The following is a 23,444-nucleotide window of genomic DNA, read 5'->3' as shown; positions in this document are numbered from 1 at the left end:
ATCTCCAATTCCATATTTCTCCAGTTTTGCACTCCACACTTTCATAATTTTACATATTCCCTCTCTGCCTTATAGATCTTCCATTTCCATTTCCCCACTCTACTAAAACTTCTGATTGAACCGTATTGCTTTAACCTCTCTTATGACATCATATGCCTCATGATTATCATTCCTACATGACTTCCTACTCTGCTATTTTATTCCATTGTTAACCATATCCTCAAATGACTTCCTCAATGCTCCAGATATAAATTTAGTTTGTCATGAACACCCTGCATCTCACAGGTACTGCCATCATGGGAGGCTGCACGCCAGGGCTCAGTGAGCTTCAAAATGCGTACAACTGAGCCCAATGGCCTGCTCATGTTTAACTCAGGCTTCAAGGCTGATCAGGTGGGTTATTTGTGGATTCTCGGGCCTTTAAATTATACTCTATTTTCTTAGCATGTTCATAGGCTTAATATAAATTAGGTCTCAATTGTCATTTCTGTAATGCAAGAATGTACAAGTACAGTGTTCCTTTAAGGATAATTGATAATGCATGTATAAATTGGCATTCAAGATGCAGTTTATGAATGCTAAATCTTCATGGCAGTGTTCAGCAGAATAGTAGTATAGTAGTATATTTTATTTCAAATATTCAGCACTTAATTTTTGTCTCATTTTTCTGCCAGAAAAGATAAAAAAATGAATATTAATTATTGTCATTCCAGTTTTACCAAACTGTATCTGTTTCTGAAAGATTTTTTGACATCTTTATAATTTATCTGCAACACATTTTATTTTATAGTGTAGGTAATATAAAATGAGGATGATATGCCATGTTGAATTTATGAAGGAAAGCAATTGGTCCTGTGTATAATATAAGAGAAATATGTATAATTTTAAGAAAGTTATCAGAAGAAATTAAAGATCCTGCTCTAATATTGCTAGTAAATATAATGTTTAATAATCCGCAGTATTAAATTTTTCAAATACATTTGTATGAATAAAATTACAGTGCAGTATTATTATTATTATTATTATTATTATTATTATTATTATTATTATTATTATTAAAATTAAAGCAATATAGGTATTGCTTATTTTTTAATAGGGAATATTAAGGCTACTATGAAAACTTAATATTTTATAGCGATAAGGAACAACAACAAAATAATTAAAGTGAGATGCTGCTGAATTTCTCTGTTGTAATTATGACTATGATAAGCCCAAGTATAAAGGTAGCAGTTGAAAAACAGAATAGTAAAGATAAGATGTAGAGGAGAACAAACCATGTGGGCACGCTGTCCAAGAGCAATACCAATTCAAAGATAACCAACATTATCAACGTTGATTAAACATCGAACAAGCACCACTCTTGGATGTTGTGCCTACTGGGAGATACATTGCGGAGGAAGAGAGAAAAAATTCTATTGTTTAGCAATGGGAAGTTATTTTTTTTTAGAGATGTATACATTATCTAATAATGATGATGTGGGGGGAAATTATTTGCTTCGTTTGCAGATGAAATATTTTACAATTTAAATGCGAAATATAAATATACAGTACAGTACTGTAGTTTTATGGGTTTTTTTAATTTTTATTTGCAGTATGTCATTTTATGTTTTGGCATTAGTTAAGAACCATACTAATTATCTCTACTTGTACTTCTTTTCTAGGGTGATTTCTTTGCTTTGGAATTGCTGGAGGGCCATTTATACCTGCACCTAAACCTTGGGTCTGGATCACGTCGGGTTAAGGCTACAAACCGAAGAGTGGATGATGGCTGGTGGCATGAAGTCACACTGAACAGGGATGCCCAGGCAGGCAGAATTACTGTTGATGAGGGTGCTAATGACTTCACTACACCAGGTAATGATTTATTTTATATAAAAAAATTATTCATTACTTTGGTATACTCTACTAGGTAAGCTATGAAAACTAAACCTTAGCCGAAAGTTTTCATAGTTGCAAAATCGTGTGTTAGTTTGCAGTCTGATTGACTTTGGTCACTCATACATGAAAGTACAGTATTTCTATGGGGAGTTGAAAATACTGTATACAATATCATACAATTTTTTTTTCTTAGGATACACTCAAACTGCACATCTAGCTAAGGATCTGCTGCATTTCCTATTCTCTTATGTATTTATTTATTTATTTTTTTTAATCATTTATTATTTCCCATCACTTTTAATTCATTTTTTCTATCTTATGTTTTGTGACAATTCATATAAAACACTGTGCTAGTTTGGATATTTTCCTGAGTGGTGGTGTTATTAATATGGAGCTACTGTGAAGTGTAGAAGGTTTGACAGGTCATGTATTAGGGAATAATCCCTGCCCTCTATGCCTGCAAAACTTCCCCATCCTTATTGGGTTAGTATCTTTCCATTCCATGAGAGTGGGAGGTAGAGCAATGATGGTGATGTATTGACTTACTAGTGATCTTATCTTTCTTTATTGTCATCTATGGTCTTTGTTCTTAGGCTGCTGTAGTCTCTTAATATGCATCACAGGTATTGGATTTTGTTGATTATTGATCTCTCCTCTCTTCATCGCCTCCTTTGTCTTGCAGTATTATTACCTTGTTCCTTTGTATTACATTTTCATGAATATTGAGTCATTGACTTCTCTTGCATTGATACCCTCATTAATGTATCACCATTGCTTCTTCATGTATTGAATTATATTTAATTACAAATATTTTTGGCATTCCTACTTTGGCCTGTCATCACTTTTGTTTTCATCAGTAATACAATTGAATAGTTTTCACTCACACATCACTGTACTTTTTATTTCCACATTGCTATCATTACACACTAAATTGTTCACACATTCTACTTCATTCCATTGCCCATTTACATCATTAGTGACATCTACTAATGCAACAAATTTAATTACCTCTACAACTTGCATCTTCAGGAGAGTCTCACCGCCTGGACCTGGATGGTGCCCTTTATGTAGGGGGTGTGAACACCGGAGTAGTGGTGCCGCCGGAGCTCTGGACTGGAAGGCTCGGCTTGGGCTATGTCGGCTGCTTAAGAGACTTGGTTATCAATGGGCTGCCAGCAGACCTTGCATCATATGCCAAGAAACAAGATTCTGGTGAGTAATCATAAAGTATTTGAATTCATGCAAATTTAAGAAAGATTTTATGAGAGTTTAAAAAGCTTCAAATAATGTCTACATAAACAAGAAAGATACAATATAGTAGATAGGATGTTAGATTTATCATAAGTGATTTCAATGTGTCAGTTACTCTGCATTTTGTTTATACTATTTAGATTTATTTACATTTAGAAATATCATTATTATGTTGTTATCGAAAGTGTTAGAAATATTGACAGCATACAACACAGTATTTTGTTTTAATCCAAGACACTTCATATAAAGTACTGTTGACCAGTTAACTTGATGTGGTCTCAACAGGTTCGATTGTCAGCTTTTGCCATAGTGATGGAGGGTCATGCTCATCATCACCTTGTATGCACGGGGGCACCTGCAAGGAGGGCTGGGGGCGTTTCATCTGTGACTGTTCTCACACTGCTTTTGTTGGCCCTACATGTGGCAAAGGTAAGGCCGTTGTTTGTTTTAAATTCTTGAATATATGAAAGTCTTATAAGTTATGTACTGTAAAATTGTTACTATATTCATGTTGAAAATATTTTTCTTTTGGTAATATTTTTTAACTCTTTTTGGTGGTGTTAGTTTTGTTTTTTGAGGTAATAGTGCTTAATTTGTTTCTTTATCAAAGAAGGTTGTGTTGGATGATGGTTTAGGATCATTTTAAGGAATAGTCTTATGTGAAAACATATTTAACACACACTAAAACAAAGTCAGGGTGATTCAAACAAAAGTTTATTTTGACAGTACAGTATAAAAATAAACTACCAAATAACACATCTCAAGTAATAATTAAAATCCCTTCTTGCAGACCCTCAAGCAATTGTTATTAGCACTTTAAAATGTATAGTATTTTAACAACTTCTTTCCTCAAATATACTGTACTCTACTGTAACATACTGCAGTCCAAAAAGTGTGTAAACACATTAAGGTCTGCTCCAACTTGCTACTGCATAAATCCCCCCCATCCTTTCAAATATAAAAGTTTGTATTAAAAAAAATACAGTTCTGTGAGTGTTTGATTATTAAACCCACATACAGTAATTATATTGTATTTTAGTTTACTTCAGAAACAGACCTCTTGTGTTTTGTATTTACTGTATAGCAAACATTATTGCTAATATTTATTGGTATTATTATTATTATATTCAACATATTTATCTACAGATGCAGCAACTCTTAGTTTTGATGGCTCTCAGTTTGTGAAAATGTTCTCGGATGAAGAATCCAACACCCAGGCAGAAGATATTACCTTTAGGTTTCGTACTAACCGACCTGTGGGACTTATGTTTGCTACCACCTCCACTCAATCCTCAGACAAGCTTGAACTTGCCCTTCAGGCTGGAAAGCTACGCCTTACTGTTAAACTGGGAGACAGAGATAAGGTAAGCGAGAAAATTATAAAATTATCACATTGAAAATGGGTTTCAAAAAGAGGAACACAGTAAACAGGGGCAGTTATATTAAAAATACTTTTATCAAATTAAATTCATCATTACAGTGATTTTCAGTGAAGCCATTACATCATCTGTGTGTGGAGCTTTATTGAATTTAAGTACTGTACTATATATGACAATTCTTGTAACATAATTCATAACAACTCTTGTTATTCAGATTCAAAGAATGTCAAAATTAGCTTACTGTATACAGTATATATATTGCACATAGCTAATTTCTTTAAATTATATTTATTTTTGTGGAATTAATGCAGACTTCCAGTATTTTTGAAGCTTATGAATTTATTTCTTCTGCAGGTGGTTCATGCTGGCAATGGCTTAAATGACCAACAGTGGCATTCTGTTCGTTTGACTCGCCGAGCTACACAGATCTCCTTACAAGTAGACAAAGAGGCTCCTACACTCGGTAAATAGTCTCCCTTATTCCGGCTTCTGCATATAGTGTTGGTAGTATCATACTGGAATAAAAAACCTGCCCTCACAGTGTTAACAGTATTAAATTGTTATTCTTTATTCACTTGGAAACTTACTATAAGTTTATTTGCTACTCATCTATTATACAAATTACTGTACTTTGAAAAATGAAAGATACTGTTATCCCTAGCATTACATTTCTCTTGACAGTGTTCATATATGCTCTGGTTCATTAACTACACTATAACTTTATTGCTTACATTACCACTTGTTTTGTCCATATTGTAAGCAAACTCCAACTCATCTTTCATATCACTCACTTTGTAAATTCTCTCTATTACTGTTTCTTCCTTAGTGAAAATTCTGTTAAGATTCTTTAATAGTTTTGCTAACTTCCCTTGCATTTTATGAACTTTCTTTGACATTAATATTTTTATTTCTACATTTTTCTTGTAAATTTGTCTTTGATTAGAGCTCACCAATTTTGAATAATGTACAGAAATGAAGTTGATAAAACTTTTTTTATATCTCATTATTACCTTGTGAGAGGAAGTATCTCATGATGTAAATTCATGGGTATGCCTTCACTCATCCTTGGTCAGTCATCTTGCAAGCAAAATTTACTTGAAAGAACATTTAGCACTTTTTAGGTGTTCTGTTCATTATTGGTTTGATGTACTAGTTTATTTTCAAAACTAAACTAATCTTTTGTAAATTTTTCCCTCGGCTTTCATAATGGACATAATACATGTATACAAAACTTGGTAGCTCTTCCTAAAATAAATTCTTTTCAATTACACTCTTCATTTCTTTTGAAATGCTGTACTGTAGTTACATTTTCCATTTAAAAATACTGTAACTACATTTTATCCACTTGCAGATCACACAATGGGCCGACATAGTATCCTTCAGTATCGGGACATTCACATAGGAATGACCAGTAATGATTCAGCTACCAATTGGAGGTCATTTCCTTCACCTGCTTCCACTGCATCAGCATCTCCACTTCCTTCTTCTGTGTCTACTGATTCAGCTTCTACTAATCAGGGCTTCATCCCACCATTCATAGGACAAATGCAAAGTTTTTACATCAACGGAAACTACATCTTTGAAATGGCACGTGCTGGTCATTTGAACAAGATGGAGGTGAGTTTAGAATTTCAGAAGTTATCTGTATTGAAGAGATAAGAGCATCAGTTCAAATGCTTAAATATAGGGAGAAACTGTAGGCATTTTTGAGGTACAGGTATATGCAGAAATGTTTAAATACAGCAGAGAAAAAGGAATGTTTATACTGTATATTTATATTATGTATACTGTATAGAAGAAGGTACAATGGGCTATGTTAGTACAAATTTTGACGATTAATTGATACATTCTCACAAAACCACTAAACTGCATTGCAGTAATGAAAGAACTGTAGAGGCATTAGTCTACAAAGTATTTGAGTAAAGCGTATGACAGAATATAGATTGGAAGAGTACAAAATCTTTAAGGAAGAAAAAGCAAGGCAAAAGGTACGAAAGGTAAGGTGTAATAAAGAGGATAGTAATAGGAATAAGAACCTGTTCTTATGTTCTTATTCCTATTACTATCTCCTTTATTACACCTTACCTTTCATACATTTTGCCTTGCTTTTTCTTCCTCTAAGATTTTCTTCTCACCTCTCTCTTGCCTATTTATTGCCTTGCCTTCATCCCTCATCACAATTGACTTGAGAATGGTCCAGGACGGACCAAAACGTCATCATCCCTTCACTTTCTAGTGTGTGATTTGGTCAACAACAACAACAACTGGTTGTTTACAAGCACCTTATACTTGGCTTATGAAGCAGTGAGGTCCTGCTATGAATGTATTTCTGTAGTGTGATGGTGCTGGTTCTTTGTGATGCTGCAGTATTTACTGAATAACTTTTTTCCTGTATAATCTCCTATTTCTACCTGGCTGGTGCCTTCCGACCCTAAGATGTTAAAAGATTACGTAGTGACAATGAAGTGAATTTCAGCTTTAGGAAACTTTGGACGGTTTTACACAGGATGTATACCGAATTTTATTTTCCTGAAAATCATAAAAATCTGTCACATGCTTTTACAATACTCAGTCACAGAACATGCTACTGGAGATGACGAGTCACAATAACGTGGCTGAAGATGTTATGACCAAACCATACATCAGAAAATTAAGAAACGACCTGCTACTATTATAGCTAAAATCTCTAGCTGGTCATGCCTTCTAAAATATTTACAAAAATTAATCCACAACATCTCATCTTCTTTATAAATATGACAACTAAACAATAATTATATCTGCAGGTGACAGCTGTGTTTGGGAGGGGAGCCCAGGTTGTCCATCATCCAGTCACATTTAAGTCCAGGACAGCCTATGTAGCACTCCCACAGCTTAAGGCCTATGCTTCTACAAATATCTACTTCCAGTTCAAGACCCTTCAACCATCAGGACTTCTTATGTACAATGGAGGAAAAGGTAAGAAATAGTCATGATATTGTAACATTATTGGGTTATTTGATATAGTTAACTAATTGTATATCCTAAATAAATTTTAATAAAGGATGAAATTTTCCTGGCATGGCTTTTATACTAGAGTAGATAATAGTAGTTCATTCCAACATCTCTTGCAATATTTTCAAAAGTTTTCCTTTCATAATTATTTCAAAATTCTGCTTGTTTAGCCACATGCCCTATGGTGATGGTGACCACATGTTCTACACTAACAGATAATATGTGTACAGTCTTGCTGTAAGACATAGCAGCTAGTATCAGTGTATAGTCTTACTGGAACAAATACAGAATACATAATTTTTGTTTTTGTTACATATCTCTTATTATTGAATTAGCTTCTTTCTCACATTTACTTCTTCAGGACCTCTTGCTTCTCTAAGTACTGTACATGTATTGCTTCCCACAATAGTGACAATGAAGGGAATTTCAGCTTTAGGAATCTTTGGAAGGCTTTACACAGGATGTATACCCAATTTTATTTTCCTGAAAATCATAAAAATGTTTCACATGCTTTTACAATACTCAGTCACAGAACATGCTACTGGAGATGACGAGATAAAAATACCCGATTGACATAAGGGCATCTATAAATCAGTTTTTTTTTTTTTCATTTTTGTCTTTCTAGACAGTTTATTGAGATGAATTCCCTTATACTTTTACTTTTTCTTTTCTGTTTTCCTCATTACCTACCATATGTACTAATTCTTATATCATTTTAATTTTTCTAGGTCATGATTTTCTGGCCCTGGAACTTGTCAATGGTCATGTTCACTTGATTTTTAACTTGGGTGACCGACCTGTTAGAGTGCGGGACAACAATAAGATGGCTCTCAACGACAACAAATGGCATGTAGTGACTGTAAGTCGTCCTTCGTCCCTCCAGCACACTCTTATGGTTGATGACAACATTGCAACTGTCACTAATGGTGGGAGTAGTGACAACTTGGACCTTCAAGGCTTTCTTTACCTTGGTATGTAACTTTTCTTTGTGTTTCTAATTATAAGATTCTTTACTTTCTTGTCACAGAGGCAACATGATAAAAATGATAGTGAAGATGTTTGTAATTAATATCTTGTGTTGCAAATAGAAACCTCTTTTATATAAAACAAATTTCTGTGGATAAATATCAATTCACTGCTTAACAGGAAAACACATAGAGCATTCAAAAATGTTCAAATCTACAATGAACAGTAAAGGAAGGTGAAATGTTTATATATACAGTAGATAATACCGAAGAACGAAATACAATTAGCCTATTAGTTAATTAAACAGATTGAACCAATGGATAAATATTATTATGAGAAAATGCAGGGTATTATATGTTTTCCACTATCTTTTTCTTGAGATGGCGTATGCTAAGATATTCTAACATAGACCACAAAAATTAATGTGATTTCTCTTATGGATTCTGAGATTTTATCCTGCTAAACTTTTTGCAGACATTAATGTTTTTTTATTTATATATACAAGACTTCTTACATTCTTATAAAGCCACTAGCACACATAGCATTTCGGGCAGGTCCTTAATCTTAATTTTCCCGGGAATACGACCTGCCAAATCATGAACGAAGCTGCGTGAAGAGAGGCATACATTTGACTAGGATTGACTAGGATTGGCACCTAGTCAATCCTCCTCGGCCAGAATACAAACCCAGGCCAAATCGCCCGTGAAGTAAAGGGCGAGTGTTTTACCACTGTGCCCAAGGGACTGGTGCAGTGGTATGACACTGTGCCCCGCTGTGCAATTACAAAATTAACTTAATTTAATTTGTATACTGTTTATCATTAACTGAAATAACTTCTTAATTTTATCTTCTTGTAAGGGCACGAACTTGTAAGCCATACGCTAGAGTACAAACTCACAAAACCTGTCCTTATTTTCATATTTACAGCATAGGTACATTACTTTAACTTTAAACCAGGGATATAGAACCAATATGCATTTATAAACACTTCAAACACAAGAATGACCATGTGGGACCGGCACCATATTTTTGCACTGGCAGGACTCAAGAAACAATCAAAGTGCATGCTATACATTTATTTAAACACAGGAAAAGGGATAATACACTAATAAGGAAAAATCTCTCAATTACCAGAATAACGATTACAGTTCCAGTCACTCAGATATAAATGGAGGTCAATAACCTCACACAGTGAGGTGAGTACCTCATGAGCACACACCACACAACCTGTGGGTGTGTGTTTGGAGTCTCAGTCCTCCCTCCCTTGTGCAGTGCAGGGACACTCCTCTCACAAAAACGTGCGGGAAATCTTTGCACACAGAATCATACTCATTTACTAATTCATACTCTCAAACACAAATGAAACATAAAATTTAACACAAATAAAACAAACTGGTATTTTAGCTAAGAGAAACATTTACATTAATAACAACAAAAGCTAAACTTTATATACCAGTCATCACATTCTAAAATATCATTAAATATTACCTAACAAATCTTCACCACCAGGTGGCGTTCCTCCGGAGATGTACACAAGGTTGCCTCGCCATGTTGTATCACGATCTGGTTTTGAGGGATGTATGGCATCACTTGACCTCAATGGTGAAGCACCAGACCCTGCTGGAAAGGATGTTCCTATTATGGCCAATCATGTGTACCCAGGCTGTGAAGGTTAGTACTAAGCGATGCACTAGTGTGCCATAATGTAATTTTTGCTTAAGCATTTCATTTATTATGGCATTATCAGAGATTAACATAATTTTATAACAATTTTTAAATGCATCATCCTCTGTTTTTCAGGCCCCAGCACCAAGTGTCATAGGAATGCATGTGCTAATGGCGGTACATGTGTTCAGCAGTGGAATTCATATTCTTGCAACTGTGATATGACATCCTTTACCGGCCCCACCTGCTCTGATGGTTAGTTCTTGGTGTCTTTCCTATCACATCACTTTACATATATCTTCTGTACCCCTTGCCTGTAGTATACAATTATTGATATGCTTTCAGTAGTTATTTGATATATTAGTTGTTCAGAAAGCTAGTGAAAATATTTTGGAATAAAGTCACATACCTTATTGCCAACATACTATTAGGTATCATAGTTGATATTAAAATAATAAAAAGGCAGATCTCTTCTCTCATTCCTAATTATATTATGTCAGATTTTAATTTTTTTTGCTCTTACTGTTGGTACTGCTAAATACCAACATATCATTATCTTAATCATATCTTAAAAAAACTATATACAGTACCATTTTACAATATGCCTTAAAAAGGAGTCCAATCTGCATTTGTGTAATGCTTGACATTTTCTGAAATTTCTTCTGGAAGATTTCCAGTTTTGGGAGTTTTACTTTTTATATATTTATTTATATTTTTACAAGAAAGTACAGTAGGTTTTGTAACAATTTTGGTATGTAAATGGTACTTTTAACAAAACACTTAAAAGTACTAATTGCAGTAAATAGTTTGAGAATTAGTACTGATTTGAAAGGTAATAGACGTATAGTAAATTTTAAGTGAAGTACAGTAATTAAGCTAGTGAATATGTAGTAAATATGTTGCCTATTTATTGGCTAAATATATTCATATTTAGCTAATTATATTTATTAGCTAAATATGTTCATATTTAGCTAATAACTATAAAACAGTAGTACTAAGCAAAGATGGTAATCATACAAAATTATTTTGATGTAGGTATACTTATAGATGGTACAGTACTACCACATGGTTGTTTGGTAGAAATGATTTAACAATGTAGTGTGCATAACGAGGAAGAAAATTAGGTCCTTCTTTGCTTTTCTTTGAAACGCAATTTATGTTAAGGAATTCTTTATTTCATTAGGAAGTATATTACACATTTTAGAACCTTTATTTGCATTGAATGTTTGCATTTTTTTAAACAAACTCAGTGAATACTAAATAAATACTTACTTTTTGCGTGATGTTCATGTATTTTATTACTATACATCCATTTAGTAATAGTCTCATGAGATTTAGTATTACAGTGTCATATATTGTAAACATATAGGCACAAGGAAATGTATGGCTTGCATTCACCAAAGTGTACTTATATGATGGGAGCTATGCTTTGGAGCTAGCTGAGCTAGCTAGGGAGCTAGCTGAGTCGTCTGTTTACTAGAGGGAGGTCCGGTGAAGACTCAGCATTGAGTCCTCCGTGCGGCAAAAGTAGCGGTATTTTTAAGAAGGCCTTGCCGCAGTTTTGGACATTATATGCATATACTCCTGTACGGAATTTCATTGCAAATACATTGATACCAAAATGAAAGACCTCAGACCAGAATTGAGGTAACAAAGTTGAAAACAGAATACCCATTTTATTCCTCTTTATAAGCGCTCACGGGGGTAACACTCCGTCACTTTCTCTGTTTGCTATGGGTAGTATGCCAGGCTTTTGGACTTTATATTTGCATATACGCCTGTAGGGAATTCTATTGCGAACACAATGATACCAAAATGAAAGAGTTAGGACGAGAATTGAGATGTCCAAAATGTGGAGAGTGTACACATTTTATTGCTCCTGCGTACTCCCGTGTAGCACGCTCTCATTTTCTCACTTTCTCGCCAGACTTTTGGGCTTTATATGCATTTGGTCCTGTACAGAATTTCATTGCGAATTCATTGATACCAAAATGAAAGACTTAGGAGTAGAATTGAGGTAAAAAAGTTGAAAACAGAATACAGTGTACTCATTTTATTGTTCTTTATTAGCGCTCACGCGGGTAACGCTCTGGTACTTTCTCTGTTTGCTGTGGGTGGTATGCCGGGCATTTGGACTTTATATTTGCATATACTTCTGTAGGGAATTCTATTGCGAACACAATGATATCAAAATGAAAGACCTAGGACGAGAATTGAGATGTCCAAAGTGAAGAGAGTAAATTGAAGAGAGAGCTCTTGCCCGCTCCCGGGTAAGACGCTCTCACTTTCTCGCCGGGCTTTTGGGATTTATATTCATTTAGTCATGTAGAGAATTCTATTGCGAACACATTGATACCAAATTGAAAAACCTAGGACGAGAATTGAGATAACAAAGTTGAAAAGAGTGTACACTTTTCAGAATTACCACGATCTCTAATGTAATGAGAGGCACGTGGGTTGGCACAGCGCTCTCTCTCTGGTAACCGCGGCTTGTTTTCATCACGTCAGCGGGTGGAACTTGCTGCTCTTTTTGACATTATATACATATACTGCTGTTGGGAATTCTATTGTGAACACATTGATACCAAAATGAAAGACCTAGGACAAGAATTGAGTTGACAAAACTGAAAAGAGTGTAAACATTTTATCACGCTTGTGCACTCCCGGGTAACTTTCTCTCACTTTCTCTGTTTGTTGCGGATGGTAAGCCAGGCTTTTGGAGTTTATATGCATTTAGTCCTGTAGAGAATTATATTGCGAACACATTGATACCAAATTGAATATCTTAGAACGAGAATTGAGGTGACAAAGTTGAAAAGAATATACACTTTTAAAAATTTACCGCGCTCTCCCTCACGCTCCCGCAGAATGCCCAAACCCACTAGTGGGGTAGTGGGGTGCTCGGGGGCCCAGATCGCGAAATTATTACAAATTTGCATGATAAATGAGAGCTTTATATTTTTTTCCAGAATCAACATCATATGAATTTGGTCGTGGAACGGGTCTGCTGACCTTTGAGTACCCTGATGGTCGCTGGCCAGACTCCCGCAGAGACCTATTGGCTCTTGGTTTCATGACTCAACAGGATGATGCTGTGGTCTTACGACTTGACTCTGCCAATTCCAATGACTATATGGAATTAGAAATTGTAAGTTATTAACACATTTATCAGGTTTATTTTAAAATATTTAATAATTGCAATAAAGACTGCTTTTTCTTGCAATTAGTATTAGGCTCATATGAATATGATCAGTTCAAGTCTTTATAGCACTAGAAGAGCAGCAGCAGATGATCGGTAGGCATGAAAGACTTAATCACATGAAGAGAGGATATTCTCTATCAGTCATTCCTCCTACCGCATGTTAATCATATGCTCGTTTACCATCGCCAGGTTGAGGGTAATATCTTTGTGGTATACAACATGGGTACAGAGGACCATCCTATTGGTGAAGTTATGTCAAGAGTCAATGATGGATTATATCATGTGGTTCGCTTTATTCGTTCTGGCCCAAATGCTACTGTCCAGATAGATGATTATGAAGTTCGTGAAAAGAATCCCTCAGGTAAGTTTAAGATGTCTAAATTTCATAGGTGTTTCATCTTGGTAAAATTAATTATTCATCGATGCCTTGCAGCTGAAAATAATTTAGTGTTTTAACGGTGACTGATATTTTGTGATGGAAAGTAATTTTTTCCTCATATGCATTGGCTTTTTATGACACTGTATTACAAGAACACTTCATACAGTTTTACAGGGTGAGGTGGATAATTATATAATGATATTATGTCACTGGTGCAAACATCATGCCACATTTTAATTTTAATTAGTACAGTTTTTAAATACAGTAGTTATCATTTACATATGCTTAATTATGCAAAAACGTTATTGCTAGAGTTTGAGTACAGTACTAAGTTTGTTAAATATACAAGAATAAAATATGCATTCTCAAACAAAATTCATGTGTATTACACTTACATATCCAGATATTTTTCATTTTTTAATCTACTTTTTGATTACATATTATTTTTCCAGTGCAGAATATTTAACACTCCATTGCAGAACAAAAAATATTATTTTTGGAAAGCAATAATTATTCTCTGAAAATATAAATATTCTTTTTTTAAAGCATTATGTTATATTGTATAATTTTATCTTATTTTGTGTATATATATATATATATATATATATATATATATATATATATATAGATATATGATGTGAAAAGAAAATTTATTTAAAAATTGCAATATAAGCTTGAGAAGGTAGATGAGTACCATAATGTCATTATACACATTGTCCATCAGGTCGGTGATATAGCACTAGCAATGTTTCCATCCATCCATATTATGTAATATCAAACAAATCAGCATAATATGACATGAGTTGTAATTCTAATAGAAATGTGACATCATTAATAGGGTTAGATGATGTTTAAATTGTAGTTTTTCCATGCAAATTGTATAAGCGTGCTTCAACCGACCGTTCATTATCTCTCCAGTGTGGTTAAAATTATGTAACTACTCTATTAACAAGAGTAACATAAAATCACAATAAACAACGGAAACATGCAGTTTAGATTGATATTCTTTATTTTCTGATTATTAAGGGTAAAGTTACATTCAGCTTCTGTTGTTTAGAAGCGTTCAAGCCTTCATGGCACAGTATGTGCCACTTAGCTATGTATTTACTGTTAAATATATTTTATTATGCATTAATGATGGCCAAGGCAATACGTCTTGGTATAAGACATGCCTGGATGAAAATTTATTATAATTAAATTAAATTATAATAAGTGACATAAGAAATAATTAGTTACTGAAGATACCACTGACACTCCATAACAGCTACTTTGATAACAATGTGTCTCACAAGGCATCACTCTTTCTGTACTGTTATAGGAATCAAACCTGGGTCCTTTCATTTGTGGCCCAACTGTGTTAACCTGTGTGTCGCAGCAGAACCAAGATAGTTACAAGCGACTACAACACAACTTATCACATTCATACTCGTCAGAGGATTTGCTGTCTGGCTACCACTATCCCGCCTGTACTGCCACAGATTTGGAGCCTTGATAATTAAGGCCATCTCAGTAAACTACATTGACAGTAAAAAATATATATAAATTAAAAGCACAAGAAGATACAGTGGGTTGGAGTATTTGTGTTAACGCTTTAACACAGATAGCATTATGTGCATACTCTATTTATATTACAGTATTAATCCAATTTTATATATAAAACTACAGAGGATCTGGTTACAGTGGTTAATTAATAGGTACAGTATCTTTATACTGTATATTATAAAGCTACTAATTACATGCATATTTTTGTACAGTATCAAGAATTAATGGGCACTAGAGGGGCTAGGCACTAGAAGGGCCGGGCACAAGAGGGGCCAGGCATTTGAGATGATAATGGTGTTGAAGGATTTTTCATAAGACAGTGTAATGGAAAGGCATTTTTCCTCTTGAATTATATCATATCATTCCTCTATAGCACTTGGTTCACAAACAAATAGGTCCCGGGTTTGATTCAGTTGTTAGTTAACCATGTAAATAAATATGAAATTATGAAATCTTATATTGGCCATTGCTTGTATTGACTCTTTAATCACTTACCAATCCACCATTTGAGTTATTAGATGCTACCTTCAAAAATTTATATAATATTTGCTGGTAATGATATTACCAGCCGGTAGTACAGTACAGTCAAGTTCATTCTCGACTCGCATTCAGGAATTCCAGGTTTGAATCCCAGGTGGGACAGAATTGGTGGGGTGCATTTCTATCACCTAATGCCCCAGTTAACCAATCAGTAAATAGGTACCCAAGAATAAGTCAGCTTATTGCGGGGTTGTATCCTGGTGAGGGTATAATTCAACCCTGGGGGGACGGGGGGACCTCGATACAAGACTTGACGTATATAGTTACTGGCTGTCTGTCCCCCAATGTAATGAGTTATTAATTTTTATTATTACTACTGTAGTTAGAGGGTAAGCATTCATGTTAGGACAATTGTAAACATACATTTACTCTTTAAATATTTTGTTTCAAGTGCCTTAGGCCTATGTTGTACAAATACACTGGATGCCAGGAATGTAGCAAATAGAGTAACATATCAATTGTTGGTTGTAGAGAAAAACGAAATGAAATATAAAATACAAGTGGTATTACAGTATTAGGGTTTTAGAAGATATAGAGAGTAATGCATAGCATAAAGTATACAAGTATACATAGTATACAAGTGGTATTATTAGGTTTAAGAAGATATAGAGAGCAATACATAGTATAGTATAGGAATAACTTATTAGTAGATTATAGTTGGGAATTGGAAATGTATTGACAAATGAGAGATTGTACAGTACAAATGATTTAGTGTCAAAAAGTGGTTGAATATTTTACCAGTTATTCATTAAAAAGGAGAAGTTTAAGAAATAATTATTTCAAAGTAAAATTAAATAAGGCAAAAATTATTTGTTTTCTTGTTGATGACAAATTGGAAGAGTGAACTGAGATGCAGTGATGAAGTTTAAAAGGAAATATATGACAAATAAACTAGTTACCAAAATAAAGAGCAGAATCTTTGAATGGAAACTTGTAACAAATGAACTACAGTAGTTAACAAATTCAAGAATAAAATTTGTAAGTAGTGATCTGTCAATGATCTGACAGAAAATGATCCGATGATCTGTCAGGAAAACAACATTGTGTTGATACTGTACTTTTATTGCTGTATTCCTATATAGCTACACTTTATACATTGTTTTGATTGTTCATAGTGTCAATTGTAGCACCCACAGAGGGGGTAAAAGGCTATAGCAAATAACCCTACATGTATTACAAATGTATGCATATTTATAAAATTATTGATATTTTTAAAGCAGTAACTCAAAGGAACTGTTAATTGAATATTAAAAAAAAAAATTATAAACAGGGCTTTGCTATAGCAAGTAATAATGAAATATTTAATTCTGACAGGACCTTTCTTTGGTGGTTAATATGCAAAATAAGAGTGCCTTGTTATGGAGTATAATGCTTAAACTTTTATACCCCTAACTCATCATGAGGCAAAGTGGCTCCAGTTCTTTCACAGACTTGTATGTACATCTTGGCAACCCGCTGGCAAAGGATATATAAAAAAAAAATTAACCTCATTTCCTTGCAGAGAATGTTGAGCATTCTGACTACAAAGTGTTGAAGAAACTCAGATCTGGGATCTGGCATGGTGAGAATCGCTCCTCCTACGCTCGGAATAAGACACACTTTACATTAATTTTGTTTCTAAGGCATAAGACCTTTGTAGCTTCTAATGGGTCTTTCACTGTGGCAGTCTCAGGAACTAGTTATGGGCAGTACAATGAGTTCCATCAGACTCCTAGCTATCAGAATTCAATCAGACTCAAATATATCAGAAGTTTTTCTAAATATTGTTCAATAATATCATATTTTAAAATTGGTTTATCTGAGACTGCTACAAATGATGCACGATGTTCTTTGCACACTGGATCCTCACCACCATCTTTGTATTACCACAAACTTATCCAAACTAATATGGCACTCCTACATCAGTCACAATTTTTTTATGTGTAAACTATAAAATTTTATTTATGTTAAACCACTCTATATCCTGTGTCAGCCACCAGTATATATGATTATGTTCCTACAATATCTGCCTCAGTCATTGCAACCTTTGCCGTATATCCGCTGCAGTAGTTGCCTTCTGTCTGTCACACTCAATCTACTGTAGTTATTGTCACACCTTCATTATTATTATACCATCACTGCATTATTTCTACTAACTTGGCTCTACATCTTCCCACAAAACTGCCGTGTAGATACCAACAGTATCTTCTCGTTATATATATCTAAACCATACAGTTACTGTATTACTTTACAAAACAGTACTATATTTCATTTACACTTAAAATCAAATATACCTCTAATCTGTTATGTACTTGTCGCTAAGGATTAGATCAACTATGTCAGTCTTTCAACTGTTATTGATCTGGATCTATTACGGTCTTTATGTTTAATGATAATCAAAATAATTTTTTTACACTTATCTGCAATAGAAGTTTTTGCTATTGTAACTCATGAGTTCAATAGCTTCAGTTAAGCTCTTAATAAAGCTCTCATTTAAAATTTTTGCTTTGGGGAATCATTTGCTTTACTATTGTATCTTGTCTCTTAATAGTTCATTTCTTTCCTGGCAATTACTTATAATTGCTATACTACATGTTCTTTCACAGGAGTATAGCATCACAAAAAACTTTATTCTAATTTAGTTCAAATGTTTTGAGTGTTAATCTTTTTTTAAAGGCTACCGATGTATGTTAATTTATTTGCCATCATTTTATTACCTTATTCATTAGTTTTATAAGCTTATAACTACATGATTTTGGAAGAATTTAAGGGGGCTTTGCTCTTTGAAGATTTGCATATACAGCATTTATTGGGTATTTTTATATTTTTGTACTGATGCAAGGAATGCAAGCTATGGAAGTATTGTCAAAGATTAAAATAGCATGCAGGAAGGGTGTGAAAGGTGTTATATACTATAGCATATATGGAGTTGCACTCAGTGATGCAAGGCCTCACTGAACCATCCCTTTGGGCTTCATAAGATGTCACCCCAGTTTAGTGGGACACAGCATCAATATTTACAGTACAAGCTTTTAGCAGCTTATGATCAGCCAATATTTTTGCTTTACGTTTCATGGCTCATTGCAGTGTTTGTTTGGAATGTGTGATTATGTATATGCTACATTGTAGAGTTGGTAAATAATAGGCATTTTTTATTACTGAAGATACTGTACTGTGTGTTATGCTGTTATAGTCAGTTGGAAATTATAGCACACTTATTTCAGTGTATTACTTGAGCCAGTGCAGTGACTGCATGAAAAGAGAGAAAGTAGCTTTAGTTTATACAAATTAAAATACTAAAATTGCAATACACAGTGTTATGTTTGGATATTGAATTTTATCTGGTGTTGAAAATATATTTTATTTTTTTAAGTTACGATCATGATAGCTAGCACAGTTACATCATAGGAAAAATCTAATTTATGAAACTTTATTTTGTTTGAACTGTACTTTGATATATTTCTGCAGTTTATGTTTTTATTGTCATCCTATATTCAGTAGACATTTCAATAAGAAACAAAAGGAGGCAAATACTTTTTTATACACAATGCTTTATTTAGATAAAACAATAATTATATCTGGATTATTTAAAACAAATTTAATTTCTTGTTTCATCTCACAATCTTAAGCACAAAACTAAGTCCCAATTCATCTCGCAGGAAAATAATTTATTTCCTATTATAATACTATTTCCTTATATTTTGCCTCACAACCACAAATATTTATCTTTCCATTTTCCTCTCCTGTTCCTGTTCTTTTTTGTAAATTTATTCACAGTACTTTACTTTTGAAACTCCCATTCAAATCAGACATTGACGTTTCCAGATATAATGTTCCTGACAAGCATTTAACTTTATAGCCAAACTCGACCTCACTCAGGGAGTCGTCTTCGGACAAGTTTCATCCTACATGACTTAAATCAACAATGACTCTAAACTTCCTTCTGTCAGTGCAAGGGAGGGAGGAGAGCCTCTCCCTGCCCTCCACAAGATGCATGTATCAGACCCCAAGTCAAAGTCATGTGCTTGAGGCGATACACAATGATATCATTGGTCCTCTCGTCTGGTAACATTTCCTCAAGCAGTGACTGTGAATCTGGCTTCTCAATGGAGTAGACCCCAGAATTCCCCTTCAGAAAGATCTCACTACTGAACTGTTAATACAATTTGTATTAATATTAAAAAGTAAGGGTTTCAAGATGAATAAAAGTTTTAATTATCTCCTTATCATTCATCTTAAGGATAGACTTTTTAGTATTTCTGAAGTGGTTTTCTGGAGGGGGACCCCAAGCACCGCTCCCTCACCGCATGGATTGGAATTATTTCAGCACATGTTTCCGTATATACAATTTGCACCAAATAAATCACAATCTGTTGGTACTGCAGGGTTAAGAAAGTATCAGTGTCAGTAGCAGTTTCACTTAGTGTAACATGTCACTTTAACAAAGTTGGACTTGATAATGATACTATAATTTGAATTGATAACTTGTTTTCAGTTTTTAATGCTTTTAGTTGCGAGCAATGTTTCCATTACACTATGATGAGCATGCTGCTGTCACTGCGCCACTGCTGTCTCCTCTGTCACGCACTTGTCACATGAGCTGTTGTAGGCTCATCTGACACATGGTACTCTTAGGCCACAATGTGTGCCCTTGTTTTAGCCAATGTCACCAGTAATGGTAACAACAGTGAGCTTTAAAAGACTGAATGTCTTGCCAAAAGAATGGTGAAGATGTTTTAGTCTGATGACCCATATGATCTCACTTGTAATTCAAATATTTTAGTTTAAAATAGAATTGAAAATTATTGATGACTTATGGTATAAAGCTTCTATTGGGCATTTTTTTGGTGCGTGTTTGGAATTTCATAATTTGTGGAAAAGTACTCTACATTTATTAATATAGTCATGTCTGAACAATATGGGTAAAGTGCATAATTAATTTGTTATGTTACTCATGAATACTAAATATTTAGACTAATAATTTTTGCATATTGATGCACTTACCCTATTTTTTTCTACTAGAATAATTATTATTCATGATATTATTTTAAAATTTAATTCAGTAGGTTATTGGGTTAAATATTTTGATTGCATTTGTTTACTTTATTATAAAATGCAGGAGGAATATTAAAATGACCATTCACCTACATACTCAATGTCAGCTCTCAGTAAAGTCTTATGCTTCTTTCTACAGGTCACCAGTTGTCTGTATTCAATGCTCAGGCACGATTGCAAGTGGGTGGTCGCAGAACCAAGAGGTCGCCATCTATTGAGAGACCCTTCCAGGTAAGCTAATACTTGGTAACATCAGAAATTATGGAAAGAAATTTAGTCTTCTTTTTTCACAACATATGAGTTATTTGAAGTTAAATTATATCCAAAAGTTTGTGAATTTCGATCAAGATTTAGTAAGTATTCATGTAAAATGTTCAAGTATTCTATACAAGCTATTGAATCATAATTATATAAATAATATAATGTTTAATATTTGGTTAGTCTTGGTATGCAAGAAAAGAAATCCTAACACAAAATACAGTTCATTTTAAAATTTCTCAGAGAAGTGAATATTAAGTTTTGCAAGCCTGATTATAAAGCAGGTTGGGGAAATAAGTTCAGAAAAAAATTTTTGAATGATTTAAAGTACAGAGGAACCTCGAGTGACGAGCGGCTCCATCTACGAGCATTTCAGGTAACGAGCGAGCCACTCGCAGAAAATTTGTCTCGATTGACGAGCTTCAGCTCGATTAACCAGAAAACCATGTGGTGCTTCCTAGCTGGTTCTCGCAAATTCTTTGACCCCTCCGATGATGCAACTCAATTAAAAAAAATTTAAAAGATGCTAAATGATGCTTGGATATAAAGGGGTGACTGCTGTAATGTTGCAAAGCACTGATTTTTTTTTAGAAATAAACAAAAAATTAAAAAAATTTGAAAAAAAAATTCAAAAGGTTCGTGCAGTGTATGTCAGGTAGGCTGCTCCATTTTCTATAAAAAATAAAAAATGAGAAAATATAAAAGTGAACAAATTTAGAAAAAAGAAAAAATGTCAAAAAGGTTCATTCAGTGTTTGTCAGGTAGGCTGTTCCATTTTCTATAAAAAAATGAAAATTAAAAAATAAAAAAAAATTGAAAAAAATTTGAAAAAAGAAAAAATGTCAAAAAGGTTCATTCAGTGTATGTCAGGTAGGATGCTCCATTTTCTATAAAAAAAAATTGAAGAAGAAAAAATGTCAAAAAGGTTTGTTCAGTGTATGTCAGGTAGGCTACTCCATTTTCTATGACAAAAATGAAAAAAAAAAGAATATCATATTGATGTTTTTCAGTGGTGGAACGAATTAATTTTATTTACATTATTTTAAATTGGGAAATTCGTTTCACAAGACGAGCGTTTCACATGACGAGCTCAGTGCCAGAACGGATTAAATTCATTAACTGAGGCTCCTCTGTACTGTAATTTTAATTTTATTTTACTTCATTAAATTACACATAGATAGATTTACCTCAATCCCCCATTGATATGTTTATGTAAACAACATTTTCCTGCAGAATGCCGAGTTCAAATGTTTTACTAAAAATTCACTTTTAAAATATTTAAAAGCTTTAACCTTTAAGTTTATATTAAGATACTGCCTTTGGCAGAGGAACCAGGATTATAATGCTCCATTTTTTCATCATTTATTTATCACTATATTCTTCTGCAGGGTGTTATGTCTGGCCTGGTTCTGAACGGTGAGCGTCCTCTAGATTTGGCAGCTGAACGGGATCCCAGAGTCAATGTACGGGGAGATATTCATCTCCTCATGACTCTTCCCCGAGGCCTACCTGCACAAGGAAGCCCAGGGGAGTTCAATCCCTGGCAACAGGTAAACTAATTTGAAGAATTTATTAGTTAATTTTAATTTAGTAATAGCATTTGTTCCAATTTTTCTTGCCCAAAATATAAAGAAAGACCCAAAGTCGTTGTAAGCCTATATAAGAAGTAAAACTAAAACAAAGGACTTGGTAAGACTCTTAAAAGATGAGAGTACCAAGTTGTAATAGATGATAAAAGGGCAGCAAAAACTTTGAATGAATACTTTACATCAGTGTTTACACTCGAAAGATTAGACAACATCCCATTACACACACAAATGTTTAAAGGAGGTGAAGAGAACGAATTAAGGGATTTATCCATAACATGTGAGATAATCAAGAAAACCAATGACAAACTAAAAAAATTCAAAAGCCCCAGGTGTGGATGGAATTCAATCAAAAGTTGTAAAGGAACTGGCAGATGCACTCTGCCTATCACTGAAATTCCCTTTCAGGAAATCTCTGGACCAAGGGATAGTTCTCCTAGATTGGAAATATGCAAATGTGATCCTTATTTTCAAAAATGGCAGAAAGAACTCTGCAGAACTCTCATCCTGTAACTATACTTAGGTAATTACGGTCTCTAAGGTAAGAAATTTACATGTGGTGAGTAGGGATTAGTAGTACTGTCATCTGTATCAGACAGGGACTACAACAACTTGAAATGCAAGATGTAGTCAGAAAATGCTGCTGCGGTGTGATTGACACCTTTCAAGAAGAGGGCATGGGCAAGACCAGATATGTCCTCTGGACACAAGACCTTTATGTCCAGAGGCAACAAATGGCACATACTCGAATAGGAATGGAACCCAGAACCCAA

General features: G+C 34.0%; 1 protein-coding gene across 2 annotated transcripts in view; it reads left to right on the top strand.

Annotated features, from left to right (window-relative positions):
- The first annotated feature begins 242 nt into the window (after nucleotides 1-242).
- The window catches only part of LOC123769373 (neurexin 1), a 32,999-nt gene continuing 9,797 nt past the window's right edge, over nucleotides 243-23,444 (top strand). The window contains exons 1-16 of one of the 2 annotated variants that reach the window (XM_069309858.1): nucleotides 243-393; nucleotides 1,662-1,854; nucleotides 2,908-3,090; nucleotides 3,415-3,558; nucleotides 4,276-4,493; nucleotides 4,863-4,971; nucleotides 5,860-6,125; nucleotides 7,292-7,463; nucleotides 8,228-8,470; nucleotides 9,975-10,136; nucleotides 10,266-10,385; nucleotides 13,100-13,278; nucleotides 13,522-13,693; nucleotides 17,295-17,354; nucleotides 20,967-21,058; nucleotides 22,474-22,635. In XM_069309858.1, the coding sequence (XP_069165959.1) occupies nucleotides 334-393; nucleotides 1,662-1,854; nucleotides 2,908-3,090; nucleotides 3,415-3,558; nucleotides 4,276-4,493; nucleotides 4,863-4,971; nucleotides 5,860-6,125; nucleotides 7,292-7,463; nucleotides 8,228-8,470; nucleotides 9,975-10,136; nucleotides 10,266-10,385; nucleotides 13,100-13,278; nucleotides 13,522-13,693; nucleotides 17,295-17,354; nucleotides 20,967-21,058; nucleotides 22,474-22,635 (2,535 nt within the window). In that variant the 5' untranslated portion in view covers nucleotides 243-333. The remainder of the gene's footprint in view (nucleotides 394-1,661; nucleotides 1,855-2,907; nucleotides 3,091-3,414; nucleotides 3,559-4,275; nucleotides 4,494-4,862; nucleotides 4,972-5,859; nucleotides 6,126-7,291; nucleotides 7,464-8,227; nucleotides 8,471-9,974; nucleotides 10,137-10,265; nucleotides 10,386-13,099; nucleotides 13,279-13,521; nucleotides 13,694-17,294; nucleotides 17,355-20,966; nucleotides 21,059-22,473; nucleotides 22,636-23,444) is intronic. The other variant, XM_069309859.1, reaches the window with a different exon arrangement.

Source organism: Procambarus clarkii, chromosome 66 (genome assembly GCF_040958095.1).
Source record: "Procambarus clarkii isolate CNS0578487 chromosome 66, FALCON_Pclarkii_2.0, whole genome shotgun sequence".
NCBI classification, from domain to species: Eukaryota; Metazoa; Arthropoda; class Malacostraca; order Decapoda; family Cambaridae; genus Procambarus; species Procambarus clarkii.
Note: the sequence above shows the minus strand (reverse complement) of the source record. Positions and strands in the feature narration are given on the sequence as shown.